At 40.3% G+C, this 22766-nt stretch overlaps 1 protein-coding gene across 1 annotated transcript; it reads left to right on the top strand.

The window, feature by feature from the left end:
- Positions 1-1345: 1345 nt before the first annotated feature.
- Positions 1346-10386, top strand: LOC102789270 (beta-2 adrenergic receptor-like). The gene is made up of 4 exons (XM_006784914.3): positions 1346-1584; positions 4592-4748; positions 4858-5149; positions 7879-10386. The coding sequence occupies exons 2-4, from the start codon at positions 4595-4597 to the stop codon at positions 8912-8914; spliced, it is 1482 nt and encodes a 493-aa protein (XP_006784977.2). The 5' UTR covers positions 1346-1584; positions 4592-4594; the 3' UTR covers positions 8915-10386.
- Positions 10387-22766: the final 12380 nt, after the last annotated feature.

Here is a 22766-nt window from a genome sequence, read left to right as displayed (position 1 = left end):
TGACTTGTCTGTGCTGTGATGGATCAGTGAAATGAGAAACACTGATGCACAAATATGAAGCAGCAAAGTTCATGTTCTATTGTGGGTCGTTTTCATTATGAATACAGTTCAACTGTGTGCAGCCCAGTGAAAAAGTAAGTACACCCTCAGTGCTTACTTATGAATTAAGTTGGTAAGTGGCAGCCAAGTGCTGCTAATGAAATCTGATTCATTGATCATCAACAAGTGTGAGCACCTTTATAAACACTGAGATTTTGGCAGTTTGATGGTCTGGAGCGCAACAAACCTGGATTCATTGGAAGGGCAGCCAGGAGAAAGCCTCCTGTCTCTAAAAAGAACATAGCAGCATGGTTAAAGTGTCCTTAGCTCATACCAAAGCGAAGATCTTCGGCTATATTTCACAGCACCCCGTTTGGCAAAACCAAACCCAGTATTTCTGCACCTCAAACAATGGTGGTGGAGAGATAATGATATTTTGCAGCCACATCATCTGGGGACCTTGTGGTGTAAACGAAAGCTCAATGAACTGAACCAACACTGCAATGAAGAGTGTGCCAAAAGTCCCCCACAAGCATATGAAAGACAGATAAAGTCATTCTACAAGCTACTGAATCAAGGTGTGCACTTAGTTTTTCACAGGACTGTGTAGCAGTAGAGAAATCAAGGAAATACTTCGTGAATTGATGTCTTTTAGAAAATTCAAAATTACATAATAAAACACTTTGTTTCCCACATCCATTGCCCCTAAGTTTGTTTTAATGAGACTTCATGTAGTCCACATTGTATTAAACATTTTAATATAAAATTATAAATATTAAAATCAGCCCTGCAGTTTGGAACAAAGAAACAATTTAATTTAAGGTTTAATGCAACAAGAGACTGGTGAATGGATGTTTAGCCTTGACTTTCTGTCTGAGCATGCAAAGTGATTCTTATTATATCCTCATACTGATACTGAATGCGCAGGTTATGGGAATACAGTATAACGCCATATTCAGTTTGAATAGTGTTGCTGTTATGTTTTGCACTGCTGTGGTGCAGAAGTACAGCTAAACAACAGCCAAATACAGAAGTCTGTGGTTTTGTTTGGCACCTCCTATGTGAGAATGTGAGGAGGGCGGTGCTGAAAAGAAGCTCAGAAAAGCTGCCCTGAATAAATAAATGTTAAAACCCTAAGGTTTCCCAGAGAGCACTGGGTGCTGTCCGGCTGTCAGTGCACTGCAGACATATGATATATAGCAAAAGCCATTCCTTGTCCTCTGATAGGCTACTATCCTGCTGTGATGTCATCGTGGCTTGCTTATAAAAAAGGCTGACAGACTCAGCTGCTTCAAAGGGGCAAGTGTGCTTGAGACCTGAAAGTGTTTATACATGTGTGGGAACAGAAACAGGGAGCGAGACAGAGCACGCGCGTGTGTGTTTGTCTGTGCATGTCAGTCGCACACTAACTCCTGAAATTAACAACTCAGCAAAAAATGAAGAAAAAGCTGCTGGCAGACACTTTATTATGAATCTTTGTGTGGTGGATTTAAAAGCTTCTGGAGTATGAAATCACTGGACTGAAGAAGAGGACAAAGTCTGGAGGTAACAATTAAAGAACACCTGAAAAGTCTGTTTTACAAAGTGCAAATCTTGCAGGCAACCTATTTGTCACGGGTGGAAGCACCACTCTCTGTGATTTATTTGGACTTTTCAAAGCAGTGGAATTAATATATATTTAAAGTAAATGCTAAGGGTTTTTCTTAAGTTTTTCTAGTTTTACAAGACTATTTGATGATGACATTGTTTAAAACATGTGCACCTAACTCTGACATCACGGGAGATTTGAAGATTACCTATCATATAATCGTTTAAATTGTCTGACAAAACCTACAGATATCATTGATTTTCTTCCTTTTCTTCCTGTTATTATGGTATCAGGACAGAAACTTGTTTATCTTTTCCTAGTAAAGCATGTGTCATTTTCACAGTTTGCTCTACCGCCATCTCTTTATTTTACCAATGACAACAAAAGCTGGGTGTTCTCTCTCTCTGTGTATTTTCCACACACTTGCAGCTTCATGCTTATATTTGTGCAAGCGTTTTTGTGTGTTAAGTGCTCAGTGTACTTACTATTGCCATGCTCCCTCAGCCCAAATATTGGGACTTTTACATCTCAGTAAATCTTTTGTGTTTGATTCGGTCTCGGCTGTTTAAACAGTTTTGGTTAGGGAGGCGATTGGAGTCAGTTTTCCAAGTTTGACTTGGTATTAATGTGTGCAACCACCTCCTGGAGTACTGATCCCCTCTGCAGGGGTAGTACAGGGGTCATTAGGGCAAAGAGTAACAGTGTAAGTGACTGGTGTTGTGAGAAAAACAACAGCGACATCACAAAACATAAATGAATTAACAAGTACATGAAAGTCAGATTTTTGTGTGTGTAGTGCACAATCACACGCATTATTGTATAACAGAACTCATTTCAAAGCACAATTAATGAAAATGCTATTTTTAAAAGGAGTCTGCACTTACCTTTCCAGCAGATCCATCATTTTCTCTGCACTTTTAGTTTGTATTTACTAAAATGTTAATGTGCTGACTTAGGGACGTTTTCCAAGCGATGACGAATGTTCGCACAAACATGCTGCTGTGGACGCAGACGGCATGATTGACAGCATACCTGCTCTCCAAATTAACGTGCGGTGCCTCGCACTTGCAAAGTAATGACACCGTTTAACTTTCATGTTTAGACGATTATGCCACTTACGGGATGACTGTCATAAAAACAACAATCGCCCGACATTTAAAAAGCATCCCAAAATTCAACACTTTGCTCATTGACCATGGGAGAACTGGGTAAACACTCGTGAATCAATGCACCTCTTTACTGCTGCCAATTAACATATGTTGAGAGTGTTTGGACTGCATTGGAATAAAGCCAACATTCACATGCATCTAAGTGCAAATGCACACAGAAGATCCAGTTGGCCAAACAGCCTTACGATTAGCATTAAGACATAGATGTGTTCTTCTCTTAATTGCACATATTGGAGAAAAGCAAAAATAAGAAAAATGCCACCTGTGAAGGGCAAACAGTCCATAAGTAGTAGACATTTAGTATCTGTACAACGTACCATCCCCCGACAGGGATCTACATCAGAAGCGCAAACAAGGATCGCCATGTGTCTGCTGTCAGTTAGATGCCTGCTGTGGAAGAGCATTTATGTTCAGCCCCCCAAAAAACAGACGTCTTGTTTTTATTATTACTATTTATGCTGGAACATGACTAGAAATAGCATTGAGGAATAAATGCAACTGATGCCAAAACTTTATTGTTATGTATTTTTTAATGTATCACTGGAATATATCTATAAAGCATCAGAGCAATGTGGGGATTATTTATTTAAGCTGCCTGTTGTTGCTCTGCCGTGCACTGCTCCTTTGCAAACACCAGTATACAGGCTCCTGGAGCCCATATAGTATTTCACAAGCCTTGCTCTTCCTCAGCATCAGTTATTTGTGCTTAGTAACACCCTGAATCGAAAGTGTACACTCTGTACCATGGCACTAAGATTAGTGTGTAGAGGAAGTCCTGATGGCCTAGTGGTTTGGACAAGGACTTTTACTTCCTGTTAAAGTTTGCTGCTCACTTTTCTCCTGTTTTCTGTCACTGCAGTATTCAGTATCAGTTTAAAAAAAAAAAAAGAAAACTAAAAATCTCCCTTTTTCTGTGTTGACAGAAAAAGGGAGTTTATAGCAACACAAGGCAAGAAAAACATGAAGTTGGATGCTGATACATGACATTATATCACAGGACGTATGTTGTCACTGGGGAGGATACGTTTAAATCATGACAATATAGAGGAACATATAACTTCCTCTGTGAACACATATACACAGTATGCATGTTTCGATAAGATAAAAAGCAGGCTAGCTCTCATGCACAGACTTCTGTGAAAGCTATTTTTCATCAAATACTGCTCAAAGTTTGATATCTTTTCATTCTTTGATCATTCTGGCAGAAAGAATGATCTGTTGGAATACAAACAGCTTAAATATACTCCTGTGTGTGTTAATGGCACTTTAGGAGCACAATCATCTGTCTGTGCATTTACTTATGTAAGCACTATTATATAACAAGGGCATTTAGCGTCTTCATTTACACGTGTTGCAGGAGCCATCCTCTTGCTTTTACCAGGACTAGCATTTGCTTTTTTGTTTTAATGGTATTAATGGTGTAAAAAAAAAGGAATACCCTTATTTGTTAAAGAAGGCCAAACAGATCAAAGGGTCACATGTAATCTTATTCAAAAAGCATCGGAGCCCGAGTAGATAACACCCCACTAGTGTGTGTGGACTCGTTGCAGCCAAATGCTGATCCTGTGGACTGAGGCTACACCAAAAAAAACATACAAATCCCATAAGCTGCTGCACAAACTGCTAAAAGCATGACAAATACAGAGGCATACCAAGGAACAAATACAAGCTGTCCAATCTCTTGTATACCTTTTAAACGTCTTCCCTACTAAATTGATCATGCATAAAAAACAATCAGTTTATGTGTCTTTATCTTTCGTGACTAAAGCTGTGTTTTTGTGTGTTTTCACTGTAGATCATGGGAGGTGTGAGCACTGTGTTAGCACAGACTAACCATTCACAGCACAGTAACTTCACCCAGGTCTCCAATTCTTCTAGACCAGAGTACAGCGATGCAGAACTCGTGCTGCTTGGTGTTGCTATGGCCATTCTGGTCCTGGCTATAGTTTTCGGTAAGCTGTGACTCTTTCGGTTCAATCAGACGACGGCTTGTATTTGAAAAGCGCTTTTACAATTGATCCAGTTTATAGTTTCGAATACAGTTTGCTTTCTTCTACACAGGAAACGTGTTGGTGATTACCGCCATCCTGCGGTTTCAGCGGCTCCAGACTGTCACCAATCTTTTCATTGCCTCACTGGCTGTTGCTGACCTCATCATGGGTGTGGTTGTGGTCCCCGTTGGCTCTATCTCCATCCTGCGGGGAGTCTGGCAGTTCGGAAATTTCATGTGTGATTTCTGGACAGCGACCGATGTGCTATGCGTGACTGCCAGCATTGAAACGCTTTGTGTGATCGCACTGGACCGCTACCTTGCCATCACCTCACCGCTCCGCTACCCAACGCTGCTCACCAGGTACAAAAGAGACGTAGCTTGGCTAGTATGTAGTATGAGGTTAGATCAAGCTGCTACTGCAAATATCTCTACATTTTCAAACTTTCCAAGATGTTGCACACTTAGTTAAACCCAACCAGTGATGTCACATCAGGTGCTTTCTGTCTCCTGTTAAAGGCAAACACTGTTGACACTTGCTGCGGTACAACCAGAGGTGCAACATACTGGAAAATATGAGTCCTTTATTTAGGGCATTAGTGACAGTTTTCCTTGTAGTGTGGCTATAGCCTCCTCTCCGAAGAGTTGTTTCTATAAGACTTTAATAAAGGTTAAATAATCTAACTTTAAACCACTTAAAAAAGGAAATTCTACTTTTTGTTCACATCAAAGTCTGCTTATGGATGTTCAGGATTGCAGCTAAACACGTGAAAATATTGATGTTCCCTTTTGTACCCCTGTGCAAAGTCTGATACAGCTTGGGTTAGAGTCAGCTAGGGAGTGCAGGTTGCATTTAAGGTTGAAAATAAATCTAGAGGTGTAGAGTTTCAAAGACGTGAGCTTTCTGTACCTCTGACTTTTCGTTTGAGGCTGGACATTTGGGGTTACAACCTTCAAAGTCATATTTATTCTTGCTAATATTTATTTTTGTTCTCTTCAGTGCCGCAGGCACAGCACTTGATTTTATTGTATTTGTTACAATGACAATAAAGATATTCTGATTCTCAAATACAGTCGTGGTAAAATATAGATATAGTAACATTAAAATAATCATTAGCAGGTCTTAAAATTAGTTAAATAAAACTTTAAATGAACAACAATACATTGGACATATTACACTGTGTGACTATTTATTATACAAAATTAATGCCTGATCGCAGAAGCAGTGTGTGAAAAACTGAATACTTCCTTACTGCTTCCGTTGGAATTAACAGGGTAGGTAGCAGCCAGGTGCTGCTAATCAAATGCACTTTATTAAATGTGTAAGTGCCTCAATAAAATATGTTTTGGCAGTTTGCTGTTGGCAGTTTGCTGTTCTGGAACAGTTCCAGAACAGCAAACTGTTCTGGAACACACACCTGGAACATTCAGGTGTGTGTTAACACAATGCGAAGAAGAAAAAACATCAGCAGTGATTTTATGGACGGGGTTACAAGGCCATTTTTAAACAATTTGAAATCCATCATTCTAAACTGAGAAAAAGTATTCACGAGTGAAAAACATTCGAGACAGCTGCTAATCTTCCAATGAGTCGACTCCTCAGCAAATTCCTCCTGTCGGACCGTGCAGTGCTCAAAGAAACTGCAAAATACCCAAGAGCTACATCTCAGACTCTGCAGGCCTCAGTTAGCATGTTAAATGTTGAAGTTCGTGATGGTACAATTAAAAAAAGACTGAACAAGCATGGCTTGTTTTGGCTGAGTTGCCAGGAGAAAGCCTCTTCTCTTGAAAAAGAGCATAGCAGCACAGCTTCGGTTTGCAAAGTTGCTTTTGAACAAACCACAAGACTTCTGGAACAAAGTCCTTTGGACACATGAAACCAAAGTGGATTTTTTGGCTATATTGTGCAGCGCCACATTTGGTGAAAGCCAAACACAGCATATTAACACAAGCACCTCATGCAAAATCTCAAGCCCACTTTTTGCACCTTGCAGTCGGTGAGTCGATCATGAACTCTGTGTACCAAAGTATTTTAGGTCAAATTCGATCATGCAACACGACAATGATCACGAGCACAGCAGGCAATCTTCAATAACTCAAAAACAAAAGATGTTCTAACTCAGTCAGATCCAGTTACTGTCCCGACTTCTAGCTGATTGAAATTCTGTGTGTAAGAGAGCTTAAGATCTTAAGAGAGCTTTGAGTAAATGAAAACCTGCTCACACTGATGAACGGAAACACCTCTGTAAAGAAGAATGAATCAGAATTCCCCCACAATGATGTGAGAGACTGATAAAGACACACAGAGAAAGACTATTTCAAGTTATTGCTGCTCAAGGTTGTTCTGCAAGCGAATAATTCATGGGTTTTTTTTTTTACACACTGCTTCCACATATTAGCTTTGTTTTTATTGCAGAAATAATGACACAGTGCAACATGTCATGTGTTGTTGTTCATCTCAAGTTATAGTAACCTCATTTTAAGACATGATGATAAAGACTAGACAATGTTTACAAAAATTAATCCTGATATGTAAAACCTTAGAAATTATAGATGCCGTACTTCTTTTTTCTTTTTTTTACCATTATTATATCTGACTCAAATTCATCAAATTAATACATGTATAATGTAGGTAACAGTAAAGAAGAAAAGCCATTATCTTAGCGATTAGCCATTTTAAATCTGAATGAATCAGAAGGACATATTTAGCAGAATATAGTTAACCAGACCCCAAACTTATAATTACCCACAAATACGTTACATATAAAATTTAAACGGAAGCTTAAGTAGACCACCAAACTGAAAAAGAGTGTATTTGGCATATGACATGGGGAGAATGAGAAGAATGAAGCATGTTATCTCTGCATGACGCAGTGCAGCTCATGTTACCTGCCTGAGCTAGATCCTGGGCTTAGCTGTAGTTAATTTAGAATGTAGTCGTGGCTATTATGTTGCTTTTAGAGCTCTTTTACATTTTTGGACAACCAGCATAATATTTAACTAAGAAATTATCTCTGTGTTGTCACTCACGTCTACTGTTTGCAACGTTCTTCACTTCTCTGCGCACTCTTTTGTCTCCTGCTGATAACCAGGGGTCGAGCTGTTGCAGTGGTGCTTGCAGTTTGGGTGGTGGCCTCCCTCATCTCCTTCCTACCCATACATCTGAAGATGTCGGTGTCACGTGATCCCAGAGCTCTCCAATGTCTGAAAGATGAAAACTGCTGTGAGTTCAACACGAATACGGCATACGCAGTGACTTCTTCAATTGTATCATTCTACCTGCCACTGGTGGTGATGATTTTCCTGTACACCCGCGTGTTCCAGGAGGCTCAGAAACAGCTGGAGAAGATCCGAGGAAGGGAAAGACATATGTATAACTTGCATTGCGCTTCACAGTTTGCTTATCCTGATGATAGCCCTGCATTAAATCAAAGCAGGACAGGAACTGAGGTGGGAGAAGAAGCAGGAGACGATAGTCTAAATATGCAAAACCCAAGTATAGACACTGGTAAAGAAGAAAAGGGGAAAGAGAGCAGATTGAGGACAGACAAAGGGGACGGAAAACATTCTGCCACAAAGCGTCTTAAGTTTTCTCTTAAAGAGCATAAAGCTGTAAAAACTCTGGGTATCATCATGGGAACTTTCACACTGTGTTGGCTACCATTCTTCATCCTCAACATCCTCAGAGACATACTCAGGCTGAAAAACATTGAGGTACCCTTTAGACTCCTCAATTGGCTTGGATATTCCAACTCAGCCTTCAACCCTCTCATCTACTGTCGCAGCCCCGATTTCAGGCATGCCTTCCAGGAGATACTCCGTTTGAGGAGTAAGGGAAGACAGTGGTGCATAAGGAGACTATTGGGACTATGCAGCGAGAACAGCGGTTATCCCCCACAAAGGCTGAATGGGAACTCAGCTCCTACTGATGTTACAGAACTTGACATTCAGCATTCTAGATGGAAGGGCAGTGTGGAGAGTTCAATTCAAGGCAGCTCACTGAATCTAGCTCCTCCATCTTCTTGCTCTGAGCAACTTTTAGATGTAGCTCCAGGATCCTTGACCAACGGGCAGGCAAATCGTTCTGCCACCTGGAGCTGTAAGGACAGTCTGAGTTCAATAGCTTGACCAATTAGAGCATTAGGATTCCCATTGTGTGTGCAGTAAGCACCGATTTGTTGAAGTTAATAATGTTGGTGTTTGAGAGTTGAGTAACTCAACCTTTTGGTCTTTTATAAGGCCACATTGTCAGCGTTTTTATTTATGATCCAGGGTCCGATTTTTCCTCATAATGGCGTGAATCAAGAAGGCAGCTACATGGGCAAACCATATTCAGCAGTGTCTCCTTTCAAACAGGTATGAAGTTTGTCTCGATTATGAAGGCATCATGCTGTAGCTTATTTAACAAAAAAAAGGGCAGTTTTTTGGCTCACGAGCTATAAACACAGGAAAAGTTTGCAAAGCAGCGCCTTGAAAAAAAACTCACAAAGTGACATCAAACATTATCAACTTCCTCAAATTGGAATTACTACAGGGATGATATTGGTACCAAATAAAACATGTTTTAAGAGTACTAAAATATCATGCATGCTACTTCATTCCAAAATGCTCCTCGACTAAAGTCATGAGATTACCTGTTGCTTAAAAACAGAAGAGGAGTGAGCCGTTGGCGAGAAGGTTGCTGCTTCAAATAACTGCATATTGTCAAAAAGATCATTGTCCTCATAATAAGAGTGCAGCACAGCAGCATTAGAATGTACTGGAGAGTCAGAACATTAAAGACTTAAACGTTTGGACTTTCAACTACTGTTGATCATTAACAGCCCCTGAGTTATCAGGTGGGATGAATAAGATTCGCATCAGTAGATGTACCTCTACACCTCCCAAAGCTAATATTTATTTAAGAATCAATGTCAAAATCCTACATTGCCTTGTTCTCGAGTTATCTCATTCACAAGATTTCCTGAAAACTTGACCTCTGAGGTCAAGGTCACTGAGATTCTGACTCGTTCGAGATTTTTATCAATTTGAATATCCTGCGTCGCCTCGTTCTCGAGTTATCTCCATCACAAACTTGAGTGTCTACCTTGCCCGCCCACTTGCCAGGGTTATGATAATACTCAATCAGGTTTATACAGCTGAAGGGTAAAAATTAATTTTAGAATAAGTAAAAGTGTTTTGACATAACATAATGTGTTCTTGCAAAATACCATCAAAATACCAGATGAGGACTACCTGTCTTGAAAAGCTGCCACAGTAATGGAGCCTTTTAAGTCAAAAACGATGGTTTCTTACATTGTTCCACAAAGGATTAAATGTGAAATTTAAATAATATTTGCAGTTAAAATAAACGTTTTTTTCTCAGAAACCAAAGTTTATGTATAATATCAAGATAAACTCTCCGTGAACCAGAATCCAACAGGACTGAGATAAGAAACTACATGTTTGCCCAGTGGCCAAAGGTTTTATTTGAAACAGGGAGTATATTTTAAGGCTCGCAGTTTGCCTGTTTTCTCCATTCCTTCTAACAAAACTCACAACTGGTCTGTAGTTATTTGGTGGTGTATAACTGTGTATCAGATAAACATGTGAGACCCAAACTTGTGACTGTCATAAGTGTCCTCCCCATGTGTTGGCTTCCTTTCATCACGTATTCCCTTAAAGTATATCCCCCACTTTGTCCCTCCACCAACAACACCATGAACCCACGCTTTCCCCCTGTCTGCTTTTGCTCTGTTATAAGTATGAAGGGTGCACTCTGTCACAAGAGCTGGGAGATCTTTTTTTATGTAGTTGGATCTGGTTCAATAACATTGTCTGTTACACTCCCTGTAAAAACATACCAATCAGGTTACACATATTTTAAGTGCTTACTTTATACATTGCTCTCAGCAGAAGCTTTGCAGAAACAAAAAAATTGTTTGGATTAGTCTTTATTTCACCATTTCCTAAATTCAAAGTGATGATAATAAATTTGTCCAAATACGAAGTAGAGCAAGTCAGACTGAAAATGATCTCTCTTGTTCATCTTTTATGTGCACAAATAATTATTTGATATGTGATTTTTTTTTTAAATACTCTTGAACAATGTCAGTTACTGTAAATATCACCTGCATGTATCTGTCTCAGTGTACAGTATGTTTACAGTATGTGAAAATGAGTATTTTTGCAATGTAAAGCTCAAAACATCCACAGTTGTTGAAATTTGGTTTACCTTTCAGGTGGGTGTTGTTTTTTGCATTGAGGTTCAAGTTCATTAAGTTATGGGAAATAAAACAGGTAGAATAACTGAAGTGTGCCTTTTGATGATAACTGAACTTACTGAAGCCGACTTGATAAATCTTACATTACACCATTAAAAAGAGTTTTAGTGTAAAATTTTATAAAAAAGAATTTCTCTGTACTTTTGAAATCACACTTTTTAACCACATACAGAAACTTAAACAAAAAAACAAACAAATAACGTACTGACTGGAAATTGCTCCTCATTTTCTGTTTTTAAAGGAACTTTTTTGTCAGTGACATGGGACAGAGGAGATCATGAATTATATCCAGTTGACAGCAGAGATGGGCAGTAACGCGTTACTTGTAACGCATTACTGTAATCCGATTACTTTTTTCAAGTAACGAGTAAAGTAAGGGATTACTATTGCAAAAACAGTAATTAGATTACCGTTACTTTCCCGTAGGAACGCTGCGTTACTGCGTTACTAAAACCGTGATTTTCTTGCGAGAATGTCTCATGACAGTGACGTAAGCGAGTGTGACGTGTGTGACAACAGCTGTGTGCAGATCAACAATGGATCATATATCGAGTGCGGGAGAGAGTATGAGCGTGCAGCGTTTAAAGCGTGGACGTACTGACCTTATTTTGAGTTTGATTCCATAAAAAGTGACAAAAACATTAGTGTCCGCTGTGCGTGGGAAGAAAACTTCTTTTTACAGCGAAAAAAAACCCCTAAACTTCCAAGCAAGCACCGAGTGCGCTACGACGTAATGGGAAACTCACAGAGAAACTGCCGTATCCTTCCACTGACCGCTGCGGCACACCTGCACCAGGATAACCCTCCGCCTACCCCACTCCTGCTTTACAGGTGAAAATAGAGCAAAAGGACCGCTAGTCTTTGACTTTATTTATTTTCTGCTGTGTTTTACTTGCATCTGAAAGAGTGAGTGTAAACACAATATATATATATATATATATATATATATATATATATATATATATATATATATATATATATATATATATATATATATATATTATGTGCTGGAATGTGCAGAAAATAGGTTTAAATGTTAAACTAATTTCTTCCAGTCAGAGAATGGTGCATATAATTAAAATTTTGCTTCATGCATAAAGTTAAAAGATTAAAACTAACAAAACAAGTTTTAAAAAGAGACTTTTCCATTTGATTACATTTTGTATGATGGATTATGTAGAAAAAGTAGAATTGGGCTGAAAGATCTATCGCTTTATCGCCTATTCAGGTTGTAAATCATGTTTTTAAAAAGTAACTAAGTAACTAAGTAACTAAGTAATTAATTACTTTTGAAAATAAGTAATCAGTAAAGTAACGGGATTACTTTTTTGGGGAAGTAATCAGTAATTAATTACTGATTATTTTTTTCAAGTAACTTGACCAACACTGGTTGACAGTGTTGGAGAGTAACGGAATACATGTACCGCCGTTACATATTTAAAATACAAAATATGAGTAACTGTATTCCGTTACAGTTACCGTTTAAAAAGGTGGTATTTAGAATACAGTTACTTTGTTTAAATAAATGGATTACATGCGGTACTTTCCTGTTTCATATTGTCGCGGGTCAGGACTGTTTGGGTTTTGTTTGACAGGTATGTTCTGTAGTTCCAGGCGGCAGCGTTACGGTTGCCATGGTTACAGGGTGACGCTCTCTCTCTCTGTGTTTCCTGGGTGAGAAAGCGCCTTTTTGTTGTTGTTGTGCTAAGCTAATAGGCAGAACGCTACCGGTATAGCTCTAAAGAATGTAGCATCATGGGCAGTGTAGTCCGTGCTGCAGGGAGAATGGACTGCCATACACATGTGTCTGTGAGCGAGGGAGGGAGAAAAAGGAAAAGTACGAGCTGTCATCGAGCAGAAACGGGAGCTGGAAGCATGTAAATATAATAATAACCACTGCAGCCAAGAAGAGTGCCTGACGAGCCCAGTTGTAAGTAAACTATTAAGACTCGACTGTACACTGTGTTCGTGTTTTCCTCCAAAAACAATAAGTTCCGTTGGAGCAGCCTTTCAACTCCTCTCTCTGTCTCTCGCTGGCAAAGTTGACCCTGACAACAAAGTAAAGCTATTTTTCGGCTACGAGCCCGACACGGAAACCACCGTATTAGCCAGAGGTCCCTTTACTACGGTTCGGAGCCGCGGACCTTCAGTAACAGTAATAAATCACAGCAATAGTACATTCATGTAGTTGTAAACAGCATGATAATATATTAAGTAATCCAAGTATTCAGAATACGTTACTCTCATTGAGTAACGTAACGGAATACGTTACAGAATACATTTTGGGGCATGTATTCTGTATTCTGTAATGGAATACATTTTAAAAGTAACCTTCCCAACACTGCCAGTTGATACATATGAACCCTACAATAAAGCACCAAAACATGAGGCTACAGTAAGTAAGAAAGAAAGAAAGAAAGAAAGAAAAAAAAAAAATATATATATATATATATATATATATATATATATGATGTATATATATGATGATGATGTGTCATTAGCATGCAGTTATTTTCTCAGTTACAGGCTACGGGGAAATCTGGGTGTATTTTAATGTCACTGTATTTATTCCTTAGATAAAATAAATAAAACACTGCTAATCTGGTCCTTCCTAGCTTTGTCTTAGCCTTAGCACTCACTGAAACAATGATGCTTTTCAAGTAGCAAGTGGAAACTACAACTCAGTTACATGCTGTTGACTAAGCATGTCTAAAATATTATACAAGAAATTTCCACAACTGTGGAATATTTCAGGAAAATGCTTCCTCCAAATCCATTCAGGCTGTCCAGTAAAATGACATTGAGGAAATGTGATTTTCTCTGTGCTGCACCTTTATCCTTTTAAACTAGCCCCTGAGACAGGAGCTTTTTGTGCTTATTCAGTCATCCAGGTTATTCATGACGACTCCGCTGTCATGTATGCATTCAAGTTAAAGGTTACGTGCAGGTGGGGTGGGTTGTGTACTGTGAGTTTGGCGTGAGTGCATGTGTGTGTGGGTGCATGTGACACATAGTGACAGCTGCAGCTGGTCACAGCAGCTACAGTATCAGCTGCTGGAGAGGAAATACAATCAGCTTTGCTGCCTCAAAGCACTCATACACACTTCTTTACCCTCACACATGAAAACAAACTGTGGATGTGTCCAAGTGTGTTTGTGAAGTTTGACCCGTTTCCAATTTAGGTATTGGAAGATTAGCGTGTAGAGGCATCCTTTTTTTGGTGCGTTTCCAAAATGTTAACGATACTGTTGGTGTCATGATTACCTTAGATACTAGGCGACTGAGCTCTAAATGTTTGGGTAAGAGTGCCTTATGTTTATGTATGTTTTTACACACAGCCACCACAGTCGGCACGCAAAGTGTAGCCATCTGTTTGTTAAGTCAGTTGTCACACCATGGTGTTACACCAAGCTTTTTGTCATCACCATCTTGGTATCTAGAACCGCATTTCACAAAATGAGGCAAGTCAGAGTCTCGATATCCAACAGAGGTTTCTCTCATGACAGCATATGCATATTTTTCAAGAGTTGTCGACCATCTTGGATGTGATACAGTCACCAGTTGCAAGGGGAAAATGTGCATTCTCAGAATGGTTGGCAAGTGGTTGGTGTACGTTGCTGCTCTAGTTGGTGCTGTAGCTAAAACCTCCTTGTGCTTTCTTTGGTCACTAACAGGCCACCACGCTTGCCTCACTAACCCCAAAATGCTTTTCTGGCATTTTGGAGGCATGGCAGTGCAACAAATTTAACCCAATGACAGCTAGCAACCTCCACAAGCCACTGCCAAGCAGTCAGGGAGTACATGTTTACTTACAACCGGTATAACATCCAGTATGGAGGATTATATCTTCAAGCTCCTCCAAGTCCAGACCCAAGTCTCAAGCACTGTGTACATGACATCACAAATGAAACATCAATAGACTTATTTTGGCTACCGGACAAGTTTCCACTGCTGGAAAAAATCCAAATTCCAGTCATCAATTCATTAGCTTTACTTTGAGGAATAAACAGCATGTTGATCATTTATATACAGCATATAGTATATATGGTACCTAACATATATGTACTTTCTATTTCATAAAATAAGGTTAATCTGTAAAGCAACAGTTTCAAATGATTTTTATTTTTAAAATATAAACGTAAAATAATTTTGATGGAACACTGACATCTAAGAGGGAAAATGAATTTATTTTGTTCCTACCTGTCATTTGTGTATTTGTAGCATTGGTCGAGCCAATATAATTATTCAGATAAAGACCATTGAAGTTTTATTTCCAAGATGCTAGGAGCAGCTCTTGACAGATTGCGCCTACTCACACAAAACCCTGCTGCAGGAGACTGGAGTTACAAACTCCAGCTGCATAAATACAAGCATGTCAGCAGTGTTGGGAAGGTTACTTTTAAAATGTATTCCATTACAGATTACAGAATACATGCCCCAAAATGTATTCTGTAATGTATTCCGTTACGTTACTCAATGAGAGTAACGTATTCTGAATACTTTGGATTACTTAATATATTATCATGCTGTTTACAACTACGTGACTGTACTAGTGCTGTGATTTATTACTGTTACTGAAGGTCCGCGGCTCCGAACCGTAGTAAAGGGACCTCTGACTAATACGGGTTCGTGTCGGGCTTGTAGCTGAAAAATAGCTATACTTTGTTGTCAGGGTCAACTTTGCTAGCGAGAGACAGAGAGAGGCGTTGAAAGGCTGCTCCAACGGAACTTATTGTTTTTGGAGGAAAACACGAACACGGTGTACAGTCAAGTCTTAATAGCTTACTTACAACTGGGCTCGTAAGGCACTCTTCTTGGCTGCAGTGGTTATTATTATATTTATATGCTTCCAGCTCCCGTTTCTGCTCGATGACAGATCGTACTTTTCCTTTTTCTCCCTCCCTCACTCACAGACACATAACGTGTATGGCAGTCCATTCCCCCTGCAGCACAGACTACACTGCCTATGATGCTACATTCTTTAGAGCTATACCGGTAGCATTCTGCCTATTAGCTTAGCACAACAACAACAAAAAGGCGCTCTCTCACCCAGGAAACACGCAGAGAGAGAGCGTCACCCTGTAACCATGGCAACCGTAACGCTGCCGCCTGGGACTACAGAACGTACCTGTCAAACAAAACCCAAACAGTCCTGACCCGCGACAATATGAAACAGGGAAGTACCACCGTGTAATCCATTTATTTCAACAAAGTAACTGTATTCTAAATACCACCTTTTTAAACGGTAACTGTAACGGAATACAGTTACTCATATTTTGTATTTTAAATACGTAACGGTGGTACATGTATTCCGTTACTCCCCAACACTGCATGTCAGGCAGCCCGCTAACTATGCTAACAGCTAGCAAAACCAGGTCAACTATTCCTTTGCTTATTTTTAGCCAACTTCCACTTAAACTTTTATTATCTCAACAGGTAATTGTTGTTATTGTGTTGTGTGAAGTAACTTTTAATAATGCTTAGCGCTCACCTTCTTTCACAGAAAAGAGATGAGGGAGGACTATCAACTCTTACCATGGTGGGTTTGATGTGAAAGCTCTATCGAGCACTTCCAGATCAGCACATAAGAGAACAAATCTAATATATTATTTCAAAAGAGTTCTACAGCAGCAAAATGCAACACTTTCTTTTCCTTCTGCCTGCTATTCATCATCCCTTGTCCACAACCCCCCTGTGCATATATGTCCAAACCATCTCAGCCTTTCCTTCCTAAATTTGTCTCCCTCTGATGTACTCACTTCTGATCTTGTCCAGAGCTAAATTCTGCCATCTTTAACATTAGCTCTGTCTCCTGTCTTTTTCTCAGTGTCACTGTTTTCAAACTTCATAGCAGTTCCCACTACTATCTTGTGAACCTTGCCTTTTATTCTTGCTGCTATCCTTCTGTTACATATCACCCATGACACTAGTCTTCACACACTCCACCCATCTCCACTGTCTTCTTTGCATCTCTTGTGCACCATTGGTTTGGATGGTTATCCTTGCTCCTTGTATCTCCACTGTTACACCTCTGTCTCTCATTGACACACATTATTCTGTCTCGCTTGTACTGACCTTCACTCTTCTTCTCTCCAGGTCATAACTCCACCTATTCAGGGTCTCCTCCACTTGCTCCCTGATCTCACTACAGATCAGAATGCCATCTGCATACATCATAGTTATAGAGACCAATACCTGATTTCATCTTTCAATCTATCAAACATCTTTAGCAAACAAGAAGCCAATCCCTGATTTGATTCTACCCTCACTGTGACCTCATCTGTCATTTCAACCTCACACCTCCCCACATTGTCTCACTGCCGTCCTGCACCACCCTCATATACTTCTCTGCCACTTCTGACTTTCTCATGTAGTACCACAGTTCCTCTTTTGCCACTCGATGATATACTTTTTTTAAAGCCACAAAGACTCAGTGCATTCCTCCTGACCTTCTCTGTACTTCTCCAGGAACGCTCTCCACCTCTTTAGAGCTCTTTCTCAGCATAAAGTCTTCATGACATGGCTCACGCCTGCTCTTGAAAATGCAGCACAGTTATGGATGTGCACTATTAGAATAGTTACTGTAGAATAGTTATTTTTAATTTTGATATTTTACTTTATAAAAACAGCCAAATAATGCTCACACGTTTTAATGAATTGTGTTCAGGATTTTAAATTGTAGTGGAGCATTTTCATAGTGTTGTACTGTTGCTTTTATTAAAGAAATTTTTGCAAATACCCCCAAAACTGGTCACTGTCAGCTGATGGTAAATATCTTTGAGGCTATCTTCCTTCTGTACTGCTCATTCTGAATGTTTAGAGTGAGTTAGGGTAAGGTGAGTTAGTTCATCAACTCTGAATACTTTTCTTAAAAGAGTGTATAATAAGACAGCTTCTTGCTTCAAATGCTTCTTGATTTATAAAGATTGTTCAGACTGGACTATATTAGAGCCGCATGCTGTCTGCATCATCTGGGTTAGCTGCAGGGTTAGCAGGCAGTCAAACATCTCAGCAGAAATAACATCTGATTTAATCGCCTGGTAATCAAACTTTTATGCTTCTACTATATATGTAAATTGCAGTGATATAGCAGGTGGTGTAGAAATTACTATTTTCATACCGTCTCCAGCGGTATTTAAGATTCACTTAATAACAGTTATGAGTAAACACACAATTTTTATTCAGCTGAGCCATACCTAACACTTAGTTTATGTACCAAAATTATTAAATTAATAATCTGTGTTGATTCGTTTAGCTCAGACTTTTAGTAGAGCTGCGTTTAATGCACCACAATCATCTAATTTCTTGTTGCGTCTGTTTATGAAATGATTTAAATTCAATTGGAAGGTTTTGGGTGGGGAAAACCACACAAATCAACTCATATCACACTGCACTGATTTATCTTTGAGAAAATAATGTGGAAAACTGATTTAACTTAAAACTGAATCTTAGTGTTGTTCTAATGTTTTATTAGATTTTGTCAAGACTGATGTGACAGATTTGGACAGCGAATCATTGTGTGTGTGTGTGTGTATATATATATATATAAAAAAACACCCAGCACGCCCCTGCGGGCGGTTTATCCTTCAAGCTCAGGTCCTCTACCAGAGGCCTGGGAGCTTAAGGGTCCTGCGGTAAAGTCCTCCAGTATCTTAGCTGTTTCCAGGACTGCGCTCTTCTGGACAGAGATCTCCGATGTTATTCCCGGGATCTGCTGGAGCCACTCGCCTAGCTTGGGAGTCACCGCACCTAGTGCTCCGATTACCACAGGGACCACCGTCACCTTCACCCTCCACATCCTCTCGAGCTCTTTTCTGAGCCCTTGGTATTTCTCCAGCTTCTCGTGTTCCTTCTTCCTAATATTGCTGTCATTCGGAACCGCTACATCGATCACTACGGCCGTCTTCTTCTGTTTGTCTACCACCACTATGTCCGGTTGGTTAGCCACCACCATTTTGTCCGTCTGTATCTGGAAGTCCCACAGGATCTTAGCTCAGTCATTCTCCACCACCCTTGGGGGCATTTCCCATTTTGACCTCGGGACTTCCAGGTTATACTCGGCACAGATGTTCCTGTACACTATGCCGGCCACTTGGTTATGGCGTTCCATGTATGCCTTGCCTGCTAGCATCTTGCACACTGCTGTTATGTGCTGGATTGTCTCTGGGGCTTCTTTACACAGCCTGCACCTGGGATCTTGCCTGGTGTGATAGACCCCAGCCTCTATGGATCTTGTACTCAGAGCTTGTTCTTGTGCTGCCATGATTAGTGCCTCTGTGCTATCTTATCTGCCGGTGGTACATACCGTGCAGGGGCCTGTCCTTCCATGATGGTTCCTCGTCTCCCTCCTCTTTCTTGGGTTTCTGCTGCCTGAGGTATTCACTGAGCACGCTGTCAGTTGGGGCCATCTTCGTGATGTATTCTTGGATGTTCGTTGTCTCATCCTGGACTGTGGTGCTGACACTCACCAGTCCCCGGCCCCCTTCCTTCCGCTTAGCGTACAGCCTCAGGGTGCTGGACTTCCGGTGAAACCCTCCATGCATGGTAAGGAGCTTTCTTGTCTTTATGTCAGTGGCTTCTATCTCCTCCTTTGGCCAGCCTATTACCCCAGCAGGGTACCTGATCCCAGGCAGGGCGTACGTGTTGATGGCCCGGATCTTGTTCTTACCGTTCAACTGACTCCTCAGGACTTGCCTGACCCTCTGCAGGTACTTGGTGGTTGCAGCTTTCCTAGCGGCCTCTTCATGGTTCCCTTTCGCCTGCGGGATCCCCAGGTACTTGTAACTGTCCTCTATGTCTGCAATGTTGCCTTCTGGTAGTTCAATCCCTTCAGTTCTGACTACCTTCCCTCTCTTTGTTACCATCCGACTACACTTCTCCAGCCCGAACGACATTCCAATGTCATTGCTGTATAGCCTGGTAATGTGGATCAGTGAATCGATGTCTCGTTCACTCTTGGCATACAGCTTGATGTCATCCATGTACAGGAGGTGGCTGACAACTGCTCCGTTCCGTAGTCGGTATCCGTAGCCAGTCTTGTTAATGATCTCACTGAGGGGGTTCAGGCCTATGCAGAACAGCAGTGGGGACAGAGCATCTCCTTGGTAGATCTCGCACTTGATGGTGACTTGTGCTATGGGCTTGGAGTTGGCCTCTAGTGTTGTACGCCACATCCCCATTGAGTTCCTGATGAAGGCTCTTAGGGTCCCATTGATCTTGTACAATTCTAGGCATTCCAGTATCCAGCTGTGGGGCATTGAGTCATATATATATATATACATACATATATATATATATGTAGAGAGAGAGAGAGAGAGAGTTAATTCCATATTAAACACTGTTCTATTATCTCCACCTCTTCCTCTCTGTGCTTCTGTTTACGACTGCTGACCTTTGGCCTATTTTAAGGTTTTGGTGTCATATATAATTCTTTGAATTGTGAAACTGAGAAAAGAGTCAGTGGTAGGAGACATAATTTAAATGTTTTACATCCTGTGCACTTCCTTTCTCTACATGTGAATATCTGCTTTCACTTCCTTGTGAAAACTTTGTCTAGGTGTGTCTGCGTATTACCCCTGTTACAAGATCTAAACATTTATAACACAACTGACAAAAAGGCAGTCACATGTGTCCTGTGTGATCACTCACCCACAAACAGAAACGATGCACTACTTTGGTTAGGCTAACAGATGCACACACAGTGATGTACGCATGTTGTTGGACAGAAGCTGTTTATTCTCGCTCCAGAGGCCCACCCTGGGCTGTGTCTCAGACATTTCCTAATAGCTGACAGGCTAAGGTACGGGTTTGCAATTACCTACACACACAAACACCCTGTATCTCTCAGATGCAATGATAGTGCTTGCAAATGAGGCACAGACAGGCACTAACACAGTGAAACCCCAGTATGCAGGCATTTGCATATGCCTGCACGCAGGCTCTCTCATGTAATGTGCAAACAGACATGCAACTGCACATTAGCACAGCCTGGCTATGCAGAATATTCCAAATGTGCATGCACAGATACACAATGTCCTGAGAGTGTGTGTTACACAGGGAGATGTGCCAAGTGTATCTTATGATCACAGAGAGTTTATAGATGGTGAGCTTGTTTTGCTGCCTGAGCTGATAGCGACCCAACATCTCCTGCCAAAAACGAAAAAGCAGGACTGTGAGACCAGACAGACGGGCTGTCTGTGTGTCTATCTGTCTATTTGTGTCACACGTGTACAAACACCCACGATTCTTTAAATCTGGCCTGATACACAAAGGTTGTGCTGCAGGCCTACATGCAAAGGTGAACTGATCCTCTTAAATATCTATAACCTGCAAAATATCTTTAGCTGAAACATAAGACTGTCAAATTTAGTCTTGTTTTAATGTATTTTTTTAATGGTGGGTAGTCATAAGGGGAGAGGACACAGTCATATAAAGTTTGGGCTCATGTGATAAGCACTACAGGGGAAATTTACTGAAACTAAGTATAGCAAGATTTGAGGATTTTAGGGGACATTTCACCTATTTACTGTTTTTAAAGGAACATGTGGATAGATGCCTGACTGAATCTGTGTAATCTGTGCGTATCTGTGTATGTGCGATGCAGGTGAATGCTCTTTTACAGTAGAGTGCTGTTTGTACACTGACATTACGTAATGTTTGCCTGTCCTTCAGACCTCGGGTGGAGGCATCTGAGAGTCCCTCGACACGAGTGTCCTCCCTGAACTGAGGAAATAAATGGAAGGCAAGAGATACAATGCAGTATTATGGCAACACACTGAGTGGTTGGTTAACTAAATAGGTTAAAATGCTGAAAATCTTACACAGACTAAATTTACATGGTTATATTTTCTAAGACAACTTGGCCTCTATTCTGTATATATATATGCAGTACTCTTCTGTGAAGATGATCTCACACTGCTTCAGTAATGTTGCAGTCCGTGCTCTGGGGAGGCCAGTCCATGGCTGATAGCGTTCCACTTTGTTTTTTCTATCTGTGTATGCTTTTAATGCACATGCAGCGTTTTTGGAATCATTGTATTGCTGAAAAATGAAGCAATTACCAATCAAACACTTTCCATATGGTATTGCATGGTGAATCAACATCTTTTCTGTGTTCATAGTTCCATCAATTATGACACAATCACAAATCCCAGTGGTCTACATACACACTGATCATGATTTGAACCAAAGAATTTCAAATTTAGATTCATCTCTCTGTAAGGTTCTTGCCTTTTCTCTGTTTCCCTGTTGAAACTGTTTTCCCAAAATACTTGCTGATGAGGATACAGTGAACAGCAAATGGATGGAACTAAAGGGCCAGATGCATCTCTCAGCGCAGGTCTCAGCTCAGCTCTCAGCTGGATTTTTGTTTTTCTATTTCTTAGGGTTGTGTTTCAGATGCTGTTCATCTGCTGTAGATAGTTTTCTTGATGAATTATGCAGAAAAAATTAGAGTTGGGCTGAAAGGTCTATAGATTTATAACATATTCGTGTTGTGTATCATGTTTTTTAAGTAACTAATAAAGTAATTAATTACTTTTGAAAATAATTAATCAGTAAAGTAATGGGATTACTTTCTTGGAGCAGTATCAGTAATTAGTAACTAATTACTATTTTCAAGTAGCTTGACCAACACTGGTCTTTACATTCTAAAACACCCTAGGTGTGATTTGGTGAGAATTGAATTGAATTGAATTGGTCCCTGCTAAGGGGCATAC

Source organism: Neolamprologus brichardi, chromosome 10 (genome assembly GCF_056152115.1).
Source record: "Neolamprologus brichardi isolate AB-2024 chromosome 10, ASM5615211v1, whole genome shotgun sequence".
In the NCBI taxonomy this organism is placed as follows: Eukaryota; Metazoa; Chordata; class Actinopteri; order Cichliformes; family Cichlidae; genus Neolamprologus; species Neolamprologus brichardi.
Note: the sequence above shows the minus strand (reverse complement) of the source record. Positions and strands in the feature narration are given on the sequence as shown.

Bases quoted from the DNA above. Each gene is read 5' to 3' on its own strand.
- LOC102789270 (XM_006784914.3), top strand. From the start codon at position 4,595: ATGGGAGGTGTGAGCACTGTGTTAGCACAGACTAACCATTCACAGCAC. The intron at 4,749-4,857 runs GTAAGCTGTGAC...TCTTCTACACAG, and splicing joins GGTCCTGGCTATAGTTTTCG to GAAACGTGTTGGTGATTACC. The intron at 5,150-7,878 runs GTACAAAAGAGA...GCTGATAACCAG, and splicing joins TACCCAACGCTGCTCACCAG to GGGTCGAGCTGTTGCAGTGG.